The sequence below is a fragment of the Leucoraja erinacea genome, chromosome 7 (assembly GCF_028641065.1).
Source record: "Leucoraja erinacea ecotype New England chromosome 7, Leri_hhj_1, whole genome shotgun sequence".
Taxonomy (NCBI): Eukaryota; Metazoa; Chordata; class Chondrichthyes; order Rajiformes; family Rajidae; genus Leucoraja; species Leucoraja erinaceus.
Window position 1 is genome coordinate 14,201,389 of NC_073383.1, and position 15,047 is coordinate 14,216,435.

General features: G+C 40.1%; 1 protein-coding gene across 10 annotated transcripts in view; it reads right to left on the minus strand.

The window, feature by feature from the left end:
• Nucleotides 1-5,286: 5,286 nt before the first annotated feature.
• The window catches only part of ankrd44 (ankyrin repeat domain 44), a 170,884-nt gene continuing 161,123 nt past the window's right edge, over nt 5,287-15,047 (minus strand). For 8 of the 10 annotated variants that reach the window (XM_055637798.1, XM_055637805.1, XM_055637802.1 and 5 more), the window contains 2 exons: nt 14,324-14,415; nt 11,294-14,076 (listed from right to left, as the gene is read on the minus strand). In XM_055637798.1, coding sequence (XP_055493773.1) covers nt 13,796-14,076; nt 14,324-14,415 — 373 coding nt within the window. In that variant the 3' untranslated portion in view covers nt 11,294-13,795. Of the gene's footprint in view, nt 7,494-11,293; nt 14,077-14,323; nt 14,416-15,047 lie in introns of those variants that run through there. The other 2 variants (XM_055637804.1, XM_055637806.1) reach the window with 2 other exon arrangements.

Here is a 15,047-nt window from a genome sequence, read left to right on the forward strand (position 1 = left end):
CAACCCCGCCCACCTGCCCACTGGGGGAGGGAGCGACACCGCTTCCGATTGGTCAGCAATGGTGCCAGCAAGGAAACGCGATCGTCGGTTGGTCCGATAAAGGATAGGGGCGGGACATGGTTATTACGTCATGGTTACGTCACAAGAATGCGTGGTGACGTGTTTCGAAGCACTGTTCGAAGTAATCCTGTTTGCCATCTTGATAAGGTCACCAGCTGATTAAAATAAAGGGCCTGTCCCAGTTAGGACCTCCCCCTACCACAATATCTACAACAACGACCACCAAGTCGACAGCCAGCGACCCATTAGGACGACAACCTACGTCCACCCGCGACAAGCTACGACAAGGTAAGACAAGTCAGTCGCCGCTATCTGTAGTCAGTATGGAATTCACCAAAGTCAGCACCGGCGACAGCCTACATTATCCTGGCGACAGCCTACGTCATCCTGGCGACAGCACCTACGTCAGGCTACGGTCGTTGGTGCCAAGCCCATGGGAGTCGACAGTCCCCAAAAGGTTTTGAACATTTCAAAATTCAGCAGCGACTAGAAAAAAGGTACGACTCTTTGGGCGACTGAGGAGACCATACAGGCGACACCCCGGCGACCATGTGGCGACAGCCTAGTCTCCTGTAGTCACCTAAAAAATCGCCTAAGTGGGACAGGGGTGTAAGGAACCAATGTGTCTTCATTCTTGTTGCAAATTTAAGCCCAGAGATTCAGTGTAACAAGAATAATGGGTCTGTCCCACTTAGGCGATTTTTCAGTCGACTGTCAAGTCGTAGCCGGTTGCTGAAAACCCGGCGACTGGAACGGCGACTGTCAGAGTGGAACACCCATACACACATCGCCTCCTTCACCAGCCAGTTATGCAGGTGGGGGACGGAGCAAGCAGAGGGGAGCGCTGTCTGAGTGAAATTCACGGTGCAAAGCCAATGTGATACGATGAACAGGAAGGTTGGCACTGTAATTAAAACGGTGAAAACACAGTGGGGAGAAGGGGTGGGGAGAAGGGGTGGAGACTTTTAAAACACACGGCTGTGAAGCTCGGCGGACGTTAACATTTCCAGTCGGCTATCCTTGGTTCTGAAAACTATACTGTTTACGTTTTTTTTCCCAATGAGCCAATGAAATTCACCGGTCAGCACCGGCTACAACCTACGAGAATCTACGACAACCTACGACCCCCCCGGCGACCCACTAGGACCTCCTGGCAACCCACCTACGTCACGTGAATCCTCGCTACTCTCCATGTTGAAAAATTTGCGGCAATCAGAATGAAGCCACGACTTGGTTTATACTCTCTAGAATTTAGGAGATTGAGAGGGGATCTTATAGAAACTTACAACATTCTTAAGGGGGTGGACAGGCTAGATGCAGGAAGATTGCTCCCGATGTTGGGGAAGTCCAGGACAAGGGGTCGCAGCTTAAGGATAAGGGGGAAATCCTTTAAAACTGAGATGAGAAGAACTTTTTTTCACACAGAGAGTGGTGAATCTCTGGAACTCTCTGCCACAGAGGGTAGTCGAGGCCAGTTCATTGGCTATATTTAAGAGGGAGTTAGATGTGGCCCTTGTGGCTAAGGGGATCAGAAGGTATGGAGAGAAGGCAGGTACGGGATACTGAGTTGGATGATCAGCCATTATCATGTTGAATGGCGATGCAGGCTCGAAAGGCCGAATGGCCTACTCCTGCACCTAATTTCTATGTTTCTATGTTTCTATGAGAATGAGGGAACTACTGGCGACCATGAAGGCGACTCCCAGGCAACCACACGCGAACATGTGGCGACCATGTGGCGACCGCATAGTCTCCTGTAGTCGCCTAAAAAGTCGCCTAAGTGGGACAGGCCCATTAGTATTCATTATGGAGATAAAAGAGACTAAAGATTCTGGAATCTGAAGCAAACTTGTTGGAAGAACATTGTAGGAAGGAGCTGTAGATGCCGGTTTACACCGAAGATAGACACAAAATGCTGGATTAACTCAGCGGGACAGGCAGCATCTCTGGAGAGGAGGTGGTCTCACCGGAGGTTGGGCGATCGTTTCGCCGAACACCTCCGCTCGGTCCGCAATAACCAAGCTGACCTCCCGGTGGCTCAGCACTTCAACTCCCCCTCCCACTCCGTCTCCGACCTCTCTGTCCTGGGTCTCCTCCATGGCCACAGCGAGCAGCACCGGAAATTGGAGGAACAGCACCTCATATTCCGTTTGGGGAGTCTGCATCCCGGGGGGCATGAACATCGAATTCTCCCAATTTTGTTAGTCCTTGCTGTCTCCTCCCCTTCCTCAGCCCCCCTGCTGTCTCCTCCCATCCCCCAGCCTTCGGGCTCCTCCTCCTTTTCCCTTTCTTGTCCCCGCCCACCCCCGCTCCCGATCAGTCTGAAGAAGGGTTTCGGCCCGAAACGTTGCCTATTTCCTTCGCTCCATAGATGCTGCTGCACCCGTTGGGAATATTTAGTATATCTGTATTGTCATTTTCCTGAGTACTCACATACCCAGAGGAAACAAAAAAACGTTGCTCGACCAGTGTCCATTCAGTGTGCAGTAAAAAATAAATCGAAATAAAAATACATATCATGAACAAATTAAACACTCTACTCTCTACTAAACATCAACAGGCGTTCCGATCGGCAGCGGCGTGACAGTGGCTCTGCTGCAGTGTGTCCAGGTTGGTGGTTGGTGCGCGGTACTTTGGCAGGGGGGCAAAGTCCGTTTATCAGTCTTATAGTCTGCGGGAAGAAGCTGAGGAGCATCCTGCTGGTTTTGCAGCTAATGCTCCTGTACCTCTTCTCAGATGGCAGGATGGAGAATATGTGATGCGATGGGTGGTAGGGGTCTTTGTTGATGGAGATGGCTCTGCTGATACATCTCTTCCTGTATATGTCCAGCAGGAAAGGGAGTGGAGCACCAATAATCCTGCTGGAGGTCTTCACAATCCTGTCTAGTTGGTGCATTTCGTACGCCTCCCGAACCAGGAAGTGATGCCGTAGGTTAATGTGCTCTCGATTGTCCCCCTATAAAAAGTTCGTAGGTGTGTAGTGGGGAGACCTGCTTTCCGTAGTCTTCGGAGAGGGTGTAGTCGCTGCTGGGCTCTCTTGACCAGTGCTGTGGTGTTGGTTGTGGACGTCAGGTCATCTGACAGGTGGAGTCCTAGGAACTTCATGCTGCTGACCCTTTCCACATCAGCTCCATCGATGTGCAGAGGTGTATGGCGTTGTTTTCCCACCCTCCTGAAGTCAACCACCATCTCCTTAGTTTTTCCCATGTTGAGAATGAGGTTGTGGGATTTGCACCATCCTATGAGCAGCTCCACCTCCATCCTGTACGCCGACTCATCATTGTCACTGATGAGACCCACCATTGTTGTGTCATCAGCGAACTTGTTGATGAAGTTGTTGTTGAGTCTAGCAGTACAGTCGTGTGTAAGCAGACTAAACAGCAGGGGGCTTAGGACACAGCCTTGGGGCGAGCCAGTGCTCACGGCTATGGTTTTTGATGTCCTACTGCCCACCCTGACTGTCTGCTGCCATTGCGATAGAAAGTTCAGGACCCAGTTACATGTGCCAGCATCAGTAGCTCCAACTTCTCCACCAGCTGCTGTGGAATGATTGTGTTAAAAGCAGAGCTGAAGTCTATGAAGAGGATCCTGGCATAAGTATTTTTCCGATCAAGGTGTGAATAAGAATGAGTGACAATGGTGGCTGGAAAGGGAACAAACAATCGGATTTATGAAGGACCCGGATTTGAAACTGTCTATTTCCCAGCACAGTGCTGCCCATCTTGTTGAATTTCTCCAGTAATTTTTTTATTGCTATCACCCTGCTTCACTCCTTTCCCTCTCCACTCTTAATCTGCTGCAGGGAATCAACCTAAAACATTGACAGTTCATTTTCCCCCCTCATATGCTGCTCATTCCACTGCTTCTCCAATAGTCTGTTTTTTTGCTCCAACTTTTAATTTTACCATTTAGCAAAATTGGCAAAACATAACATTTCATAATTGACACTAAGACAGACAAAGCTGAATGGTTAAGGACCTAATATTTTAAATGTGTTTCACACTCCATTGATGCTGCTGAACCTGTTGAGTACATCCAGTAGTTACAGTATTTTAGTTTTGACAAGAATATATTTTGTAAAAACATTCAATCACAAATTATGGATTTGATTAACATGACACTTCTTGGGCAACCCTTCAAGGTCAAATGGAAGGGTCCAGTGTAAATGAGAAAATCATTTTTAGTGAAGACAGGCTGTCCCCAGGTTATGAATCCCCAATTTATGTGCACCCCTACACGCGAGCGAGTTTGCATAATATTATTAGATTCTAAAGTCTCTGACTTAGAATACATTTTCCTACAATTAGTAGAACTAGTTTTCTCTCTCCACTTTTAGCATTCTTTCTTGTCAGTCTTATGTGATTTTGATCCTATTCGTTGCTTTTCTATGAAGGTATGGTTACCATATCTTGCAAGTGTTATGCTGTTCCAAATTAGGACATTTACTATAGATGTCTGTAAAAACAAAAACCTGTTCGTACCCAGGCATGGCTTATACAATGAATGAAGGTAATGTTCTTGAAAACTGACAATTCTTAAGCATCTTATGATACATATTCCAATGTTTTTAAACATATGTCTACAATTAAAGCTTTGATTATTATCTTCCAAAACTGCAGCTTCTACAATGGTTCCTGCAGGCTGGAGGATAGCGAATGAGATTTCACTTTTTAAGAAAGGAGGGAACTACGGACTTTTACGTCCTGCCAAAAGTTGGGAAAATGCTGAAATTTATAATAAAGAATGTGTTATCATGTCTGATGAGGGTAAACATGTATTTATGAAATGGAAATAATGTTTGACTAACCTATTGAGGGTAACTAGCAGATGTGGCATATCTAGATTTTAGATGACTTTTGGGAATAAACTCCCATTTAGTGAACAGGTGAGAATACTTGTAATTGAGAGTAATGGACTTCGATGGATCAACAATTGGTTAAACGGCAGTACAAAGGGCTGGTCCTTCTCAAACTGGCAGGCTGTGACTAATGTGATAGTATAACAATTGGCACACTGCACCAACTATTTAAGCTAAATTGGTGATTTGGCTGAGGGAATAAAATGTTATGTATTCAAATTTACTAATAATATGAAACTGAATGAGAAAATGTGGATTGATAAAGATACAGGTGTCAAAGGTATATAGATAGGTGAATGGGCAGCAACATGACAGGAGTACACCGTCGCAAAAATGTGAGGTTAAATTACTTTTGTGTACTGAAAGTGTATTTTTTTAAAAAGTTTAAATAGTCCTAGATTGGTTTAATTGATGTTTAAGTAGACCTTTGCATATAAAACACTGAAAGCCAGCATGCAGGTGAACCAGGTAATTAGGATATTTAATACAACGTTGGCCTTCATTTTGAGAAGATTTGGGGACAAGTCTTTAATAAGACATCTTACTCTAATTGTATAGGGCATTGGTGAAGCCACATCTGGAGAATTCTATGCAACATCTCCTTATCTAAAAAAACATATATGCTTGCCAGAGTGGATGTAGTGATGATTCACCATTCTGGCTGCAAGAATGGTAGGTCCGTCACATAAAGAGACATTGAATATTTGATTCCTCCATCTAGCATTTAGAAGAATGAGAAGCTACTTCGTTGGAGTATATAATATTCCTAGGGGACTCAAAGAGATATTTACAAGATGCCAGGCATTTCTTTCCCCAAGGAATTCAGAATAAAAATAGGAAATGCTGGAAACACTCAACAAGTCACCCTGCATCTGTGGAAAGAGAATTTGAGAGGGATCATATTAAAAATAAGGAGATGCCATTTAGCTTTTCTTGCAAAGGTTAACAAATAAAATAGGAAAACCTCCATAATATAACCCCAATGCAATCCTGGCATCATCCTATCAGATATTCCCTGTCCTATTCAACCCTCTACATCTCTGTAACTTCATACTAACGTCTCTCTCTCTGTTAAAAATTCTTCTACCTGAAACAACTTTTTTTTTCTCTACAGATGCTAGCTGACTTATCTTTCCACATTATTTGTTTTTATTTAGTATTTCCAGCGTCAGTTTTTTTTGTGTGTTTTTATTACAAAAACCTATTCACAATTTTCTTGAAAAGGCACGATAGATTAAAATATCAAGACAAAGTAGTGAACATTAAGATTTTGTGGGTGTCCAATTTCAATCTAATGAGGGGCCCAAACAGATTGCAACATCACACCAAAACTAAATTGACAAAACTGAGTTTGAAATGTCACAGTTGAAGATAATATAGTAATAGTCCCAATAAGAATGAAACTAATTGTGATCTTTCCACCGACTCAACTAATGAAACCCTAAAGGAAACTGTTGTGTTCTGGAGCACCAAAAGTGATATATTCTAGCAACTTGCTGTTGGTCCTAGGAATCTTGCACAGGAATATGCAACAAAACCAAATGAAATATTTATAAAGTGTAGAAACACATGAATGTGAAATTACACCCGATTGTGTATGACCCTGTACAAGATATGATGATGAGGTCGCAGAATCAATGGCACAGCTGGTAGAGCTGCCTCAGTGTCGGAGGTCCGCATTCGATCTTGATCTCTGGTGCTGACTGTGTGGAGTTTGCTCATTTTCCCTGCGACTGCATGGGGTTGCTTCAGATGCTCTGATTTCCTCCCACATCCCAAAGACATGCAGGTTTGCAGATTAATTGACCTCTGTAAATTGTCCCTAGTGTGCATGGAATAGATGCAAAAGTGGGATAACATAGAAGTAGTGTGAACTGGTGATCAATGGTTGGCATCTGTGGACTGAAATGCCTGTTCCATGCTGTGACTTTCAATTAATCAAACCTAGAAAGATAGCAATATTGAAAAGGACACTCATCCAGTAAATGTTATGTTGTGGACATGTCTTTATCATTTGTAGATGAACATAAAACATATTTTTGAGTTTAACAACATTTAAATTCAAGTTAAAGTTGGGCAAAGGCAATTATTCTAAATATTTGAAATTTGGGAGAGATGATGCATCTGGTCATGATTCCCAAAATTCGCTCAAAGTAGTTTTATTGTAGAAAACAAAGCTACAGAAGTGGCAACAGAGAACCCAAGATAAATTCTCATGAATCATTAAGCGAAGGACCAGAAGGTAGACATCGATTACAACAGCAATGTTAGAGAATGAGAAGGTGATAAGGTGTTATTTGTGTTTTGAGGATTCACCTTGACAGTATTATAAGATCATATTTCTTCCAACCTAGTCTGTACTGCAAGGAATGCTGCTCCTGACACCTCCCTGATAAACTTCTGTCAATTTTGCCTTCAGATGGAACTAATGGTTTTATGCAGCCCCTCTGCATACAGCACTTGGCTGCTGCAGGTTATATTGTTTTCAGTCTCTCCACAGTTTTCCCACTGAATCTGGCTGACACTTCTTTCCCTCAGAGAACTGATGCAGCACAAAGCCAGGACTGTCCAGTAACTGTGGAGAGAAAAACAGAATTAATGCTTGCAGTCAATAACGTCTCCTCTTTTCAGACCTAATAGTCTTCAGGATCTTCCTTCCGTGCCACCATCATGTTCAATGTTTGTTGATTTGTTCGTCAGATAATGAAGTAATCCATGCCTACGTGTAGCCACAACCTAATAATATTTAACAGTCTAATGAAAGGCAAGTAACATTTGCAGTCGGGGGTTACTGGGAACCTGGAGATTAACTGGACCAATCATGTTCTATGATTACAAAAGCTTGTCAAAGATTATGTTTCCTGCAGCAAAGACTTCACCCCCTGTTTCCCTGAAGCTTTGCCACCATTTTTGACACATTAGTAATATGATAGAAATAATCTCTAACTGCCTGGGTAGTGTAGCTCAAGCAACTTCAAAACCTGCTGGATTAAGATTGATTTACTGACATTAACTGTCACTCTTTCACTAGCACCATGGTTGCTATGTGATATAATTCACAAAATATACAGTATAAAAACACCCAAGGCTTCTTCAACAGCAGCTCCCAAATCAATATATATATATATATATATCGTTGTACACTATTCTCACTAAAGAAAATACTATTATTACTGTACATCAGTGCTGGTGAAACTCCCTTCCCCATATGAAGTAGTGCACTTCATGGTGGCAGTTTGCTGCAACTTGAGGAAGGGCAATAAATGCTGTCACCCCCAACAAAAATAATCTAAAATTTTATATGTTCTCTCTTAATTTTTCATAAGAAAACAAAGATTAGAATTCTGAACAGCTTCAATTAGATTTCCCTCTGTCCTACCCTGCCCCTCGCTCCTCCTCTCTGACCACACTCCATATTAATTTATTGTCAATTAATGTAATACAGATTGAACACCGATTTTCTGGCACCCTTGGTTCCAGAGCCTTTCTAGATTATCTGTTTTTCTGGACCAACAAAGGTCACGTGATAATTAAACGACAATATACTCCTGGTCCACTCATGACACTCCTCCCGTGTCTCTAAAAAACAAAGAAGTGCCAGAAACTTAAATAAAACAAATATAAAATGTAAACTGAATATGAATGAAATTAATGAGAAACATTAGCACAGGTATAAATGAAACAGGTTTATTTGAACAGAAAACATTGCAGTAGTATCACTTCTAAAGTGGCAAATTTTAGAATTTTATGGGAGTCAATCAGAAGTTGAAGGTTGAAGGTCTATTGCTCTGACATATTTTGCATGGCTGTTTTTAAACATTTCATCCAAGCAGTTGTTTTATGTGCTATGATCTTTCCGTGTCATTTTTCATACAGCAAAGGAAGAATTATCAGCTGTTGCTCCGTCATGAAGGTATGTCACTCTAGCCTATTGATTAATTCACCCGTGAAATCAATCAACTTGTCCATAGTAGGTCTTTCAGCTACATCTGTCTTGTCTTCATCACTGTCATTGTTCTTATCAGGATTCAGAACAAGATCTACGGAATAATCTCAGAGTCATTACAGTGATGAACAACAGGTGTCTCTTTGTCAACATTCATCCACTCGGCCAGACTTTCTTCGTCAAGCTTACTTGCTATACTATTGGTAGCCGTACAACATTTTTGCATACTCAAGCAACTCAACTTCTTTCTCTTTAGACACATTAAACCCTGTGAAGTAATCATCGACATTTTCATCAGGTGAATCATCAAATATCAAGGCAGGCACATTTATTCCAGCATTTCTTTATTGTTGATGCTTGTATCTTCTTCCGTACACTAGCAATGAACCAAAGCACGCCTTTGCGTTAAACTCGTTAATGAATGTTTCTACAGGCGTGCCAGCATTTACCACTTTGTTTCATGAAGTGAGCGATACTTCGCCTTCATAGAGCATAGTATTGCTTTGTCTTGGAGTTGGATAAGGGATGTGCAGTTTGGTGGTAAGTACGCCATAATAACACTCTTGCACATGAGGTCAGCTCTAGGGTGAGCTGAACAGTTGTCATTAAGAAGAATGTTGCAATCTTCTGATAGTCCTACAGATGTGCAGTGTGCTTGGGCTTCAGACGCAAAAACCTTTCAAACCATTCTAAGGTGTTGGGTGGTCATCCGGCCATTTTTATTTGCACAGTATATTACAGGGTAAATTTTAATGCCTTTCAAGGCTTTCGGGCATTTACTTTTTCCTATCACCAGTGACTTACAGTTGTGTATGCCTGCTGCGTTTGAGTACCCTAGAATGGTAGCTCTATCCTTAGATTGTTTGAATCCTGTGGGCCCTTCTTCGCCCTTTGCTGTTAATGCCCTTCGCGATGTGAATCACCAATATAATGTAGTTTAATCTGCATTGTACAGCTACAAGCTTAGCAAACTTGTCCACACACGCTGCACTTCGTGATCTGCAGACAGCTTTTCACCACACACATTATGCAAGGCAATTCCATGACGTTTCTTAAACCATTGAAGCTATCCTTCAGTATAGTCACACTCATGTTCTAATTTAAGATCCCTATGGAACAACTTAGCCTGTTCTATTAATAAATGACCTGACATGTCCACTCGATCACTCCAACTTTGTCGAATCAATTCATTCATCATTCAATCATGCTTCGTACTCTTACCATCTTTCATAGTCTTTCTATTGATCATTTGCTTCTTGGATTCACCGTCTGCAAAGAAACTAATTGTTTTGTCTCTTCTCTATATCGTAGACAATTGATGAACAAACACCATAAGCATCACAGTTTCTGCACGGAAACACCATTGTCGAGCTGTCTCAACAGTTCTACCTTCTCTAGTATCGATATGAACTTGTGCTTATGCTTAACACCTTGACTGTCACTTGGACCTTGCTTAGAAGCCATAGCTAGGAGTAAATGTACACAAAGAATATAAAGAATCACACAAAACTGAGGGATCACCAACAACTGTAGATGTAAACAAACAACTCTTTCACAACAAAGGGACATGGCCCTAAAGAGCGTGCAGCACTCGCAATGCCATCTGTGGCCACTCACGGAATTTCAACTGGGCCCTCAATGTTTTTTCCGGATCACAGGATGGTTGGAGACCATCAGTTGCCGAAAAATCTGTGTTCAACCTGTATTGCTATATTCAATGTTTATTAAAGCAGAGGTAATTGTTGCTGACTTCTGAATCCTTTGTTTCAACACTAACTGCAATGTCTCCAATGTACGAATATTATCTGATGCTCTCCAAAGAATAGACAATTTACCAACATTGAAGCTCACAGGTGAACAATGACAATTTAAACAAAGCTCAAAGGAACCACAAAAGGTCAACATGGTGAACTCAGTAGTAATTAAAACATATATATTTTGACTGATGACGTGATCTGGTTGGCCACCTATTCAAGCACCCATGATTCATAGACACCATACCACAGGTGTACTATGCAGTTCAATGGTATGGCAGTCAGGAAGGTGACTGCCATTTTTGAGAGTAGTGAGTGGCCAGATCACACATGAGGCCCCTGGAGGCACACTCTTAATCTGTCAGGGCCAAAAAAACTATAAAGATGTTTTATTCCATCTGTCCCATCCTGCCTCTCTCCTTCTTTCTTACCATGGAATAAGCTGACGGGACTGGAATCTTTTTTACTCCATAGATTGATTCCACATTAGCCTGAAATACATAACTTTGGAAAAACTACCTTTTTAACCAACATTAGCCCTTTCAAACAAAATACAGTAGCACAAGAGTGACCACCAATCAGTTCCCCACAACCTCTGCATCTACTAAACATTTTAAGCTAGAATTAAGGAATTGCCAGGAAGTATTTAAAGAAAAACAATGGAAATCAAACAGCTGCATCAGCATCTGTACCCTTTATTTTCATTAAAATATACAGCAACTGAATGCTTTTTTTTAAAAAGTAGTTTGCAGTTCGGTATTTCTATACATCACAAGCATTCAGTAGTTCACAAAAGTCAAATAGTAAAGTGTGCTTAAGGTACAGGCTGGATTTAGATCGTTTTGGGTTTCCTTCTTATACGTTGACAGTCTTGATGCCAAAAATGTCTTAAGCTTTATACCTCATACTTAACTGTAGAAATATAACCAAATACATAACATTTCAATAGACTACTGCTTCCAACAAACATTTTCATTTTCACTAAATTGGATCATATTCACTGCATAAAACATAACACTGTCACTGTATCATGATACCATACTGTACTGTAACAAGACATATTGCACATGCTAAAGCATAAAAGTAGACAAGATTACCAAATAGATGTTATAGGCTTTTTTTTTAAACATCTTATAAAATTAAACATCTTATAGATGTTACAAGCTTCCACAGGTAATTTTTTTCTATGGTTTTAAAATACGCACCGTCAGACTGTCTAAATTATAAATGCCCTTTTCCAAATATCAATTTGTGATGAACTATGTCTTTGAATCACGACATCACTTTTAAAACTTGTACAACACTGCAAAAAAAAAGTCCATTTGATGGTTTTATGAACAAACCATTCCTCATTCAAATGCTTTTGGACCTTTAAAAAAAATTTACATTCATCGTTAATTTTGAAATCTAAATTAACATTATTGCTTGGGTATTACTCAATTAGCAAGATTCTACAAGATGTTAAGATGCTTGGAAAATATCTGGAAAATACACACGGGCAGAAAGGCACTAACTATTTTATAATGCAAGAAAACCAAAATAGTATTCGAACTTAAGAAAAATAAAATGAAACATTTGCTACAAGGATTGCCAATCACAATACTACTGATATCTAACTTCCAGTATTTACTCTACCGTTCTTGTTTCTAGGCTTATATTAAAAACTATAAAAAGTTTTAAAGTACATGAATAATTGCTCAAATTTACATTAAAAATGTTCTAATTTTGCATTCCAATGATTTACTAAATAAGACAAACAATAAAACAGTACAAAGAAAAGACCAGTCAATTTCATTTGAGTGGGGGAAAAAGCAACCATGTAGTTTGTAAATTATTTTGCAGCTTTCAACTTTTATTAAAATTGGTTAACAAACAGCATTTTCTTTACATAAACCCATTGGGTTTGACCTTTTTCCTTCATTTTCAGTGCTTTACTGTGTTAAGATATTTATTGCTTAAAAGCAATTTCATATCAGAGGTCTCTATTCTGGAATTTAACTGCTTGTAACGGTTATAACTGAATGACCATTATAAGATATTAAGGTTTCTTGAAATCTTTTCAGTGCTTTTAGTTAAAATAGGAAGGTTGCATTGAATGCACAATAGATTCACGTGAATATTTGCAAATAATTCTAAAAGTTTATCTTGCTTATTTCTAATCCAACAATTTGTGAATTGACCCAAGTGAAATATATTTTATTTGCATTTCAATACTGCATTTTTACTGAAACGGGCTACTTCAATGTAGCTGTTGAAGTAGATGAGTTTTTTAAAAGTCTGTAATCTTAGAACAAAGACAGCAACAGTCTCAATCAGTGGCAGATTTGGTCCATTTGGCATGGCTTGCCAGATATTTTACAAATTGTCATTTAACCTGCTGCGGTCCTGTCACAGGTGAGAGAATGGCTCCATTTAACACATAAGCTTTGGCAGATGAAGCAGACGTTATCACAACTGTTCTTTATGGCAGTTACTTTCTCTTCATCCTACAGGTGGGTAGATTTCAACAAAATTGCTGTGCATTCTTTAAAGGCAGCCTTTGAGGCTATATAAAAATGTACAAAATACCACAATCTGCTATTTGAACACTAGTCTAAACTTGCTGGTATATTTGAAGTAAAAAGATGTCATCAAGTCCTATTGGAATTTATGAATACTTTACACTGCAGTCTGGAAAAGTTCATTCATTGTTTATCAGTAGTTAACGGCTCAGGTGTATAGTTAATCCCTAACAACTCTATAACCGCAAGTTTTTACTGAAGTGCAAATGCATGTTTGTGCTGATTTGGAAAAAAAAATTAAATCCTATTCATAGGGCAAGTGATCTGGCAATGAACATACGGCATCCTGTGACAGATCCCCATGAATTTCTACAGTTATTGCATGCAGCATTTTTTTGGTGCCCAAGAATCACCACTTTGCATAAAATGTCTCCGAGGCAATGCCAAATATCTGGCAAATTTGAGCAATAGCAAATCACTTGCCCTATTCAACAATCCACTTTATGAATCAATACTTTACGATTCCATTTCCTAAAACCTGTAAGAAAAGTGCCTTTTTATTATTAAGTGCTTTTTTAAAAAAAGTATGCAGTGGTTGATTGCTCAATCTGTAATCCTTCAACTGAGTAACAAGCCAAGTGTTAGGCTTTTTTCCATGTAAGGTTGCTAAAACAATTCAGAAAGTCTCAGAGTCCGAATCATTTTCATCATCATCTTCCTGACACCTATCCATTTTCCCCACATTGTTATACAACTCCTTATTAAGAGAATTAATATTGCTACCCGTATTAGGGGAATCATAGGATAGAGGTGTGTTCAAACAGTCATTTTTTATTAGACTGATGCTGAAGGACGTCATTGTGCTGGGAGGAGAAAAAGGCATCATGGTAGCCAAAATGAGTGCCAGACAGTCAGCCACATCTTTGTTAGGAGCACAAGCCAGGGCTGGGGTATGACCTGGGCACAAAAGCAGACAAGGGAATGGTTAGTATATAAAGTCTTGATCAAAATCAAAAGGAAGGGAGGTAACACAGCAAACTCAAACTTCACTTTTAATAAATCTATTTACTTTGTTTAATCCATGCCAAAATTATGAGGGGATTCAGTTAAAATTTTAGAAGTGTCATGGTGCTAGTGCGTGTTACTTTTGGTAGAGTGAATTAATCAAGAGCAGCGTAATTAGTAAGAAGATAAATATACTTACCATTTTCATCCACAGCAAGAACATTTGCCCCTTTGCTTAGTAAATCATGCACCACCTTTTTAAGTCCATTCTTTGCAGCTATGTGAAGTGGTCTGAAAGAATACATTAAAAATAGCCAATCATAAAGAAAAGTAAGTCGCAAAGAAGTACTACCATGCCAGTAGCACAACTATTAGTCTGGCAAATAAACATCTTGATAAGAGTAGCACATCCCAAGTTTGGGGAGACCGAAAGATTGTTCATGAATTTCAAATCATTCCTAAATAGGGATATTAAAAGCTGCTCTGCTAACTTAATCAGCACTTTTTCAGGACTTTAAATAAAAGATTGATGAGTATCTTTCTCACCTCTCTCACAATTTCAGGGAAACAGTACCAGACCAAAAATCCTTTTGGTGATAAAAGATGATCCATTTCCCCTCTATTCCTTATCCCAATTATTCTTAGGACAATAAGATCTTCCAATTCTGTTCTAATAAGTGATTGTCAATAAATTTATACATGGTCACTTTATTGTCCAAGAGACAAGTAAGGGGCTCAGAGGTCTTAACAGGCCATGGCAAGCAATTTTCTGCTGTTCATCTTGGAACTTAAAGACCTTATCAGTGAGAGAAAAAATGATTGGTGAAATTAATTGGGACTGAAAACTGATTAACACCCAGGGACCGATGACCTGATCCAATGATCCAAATTGATGATGAAATGGCTCCAGAGGTCTTGGATAC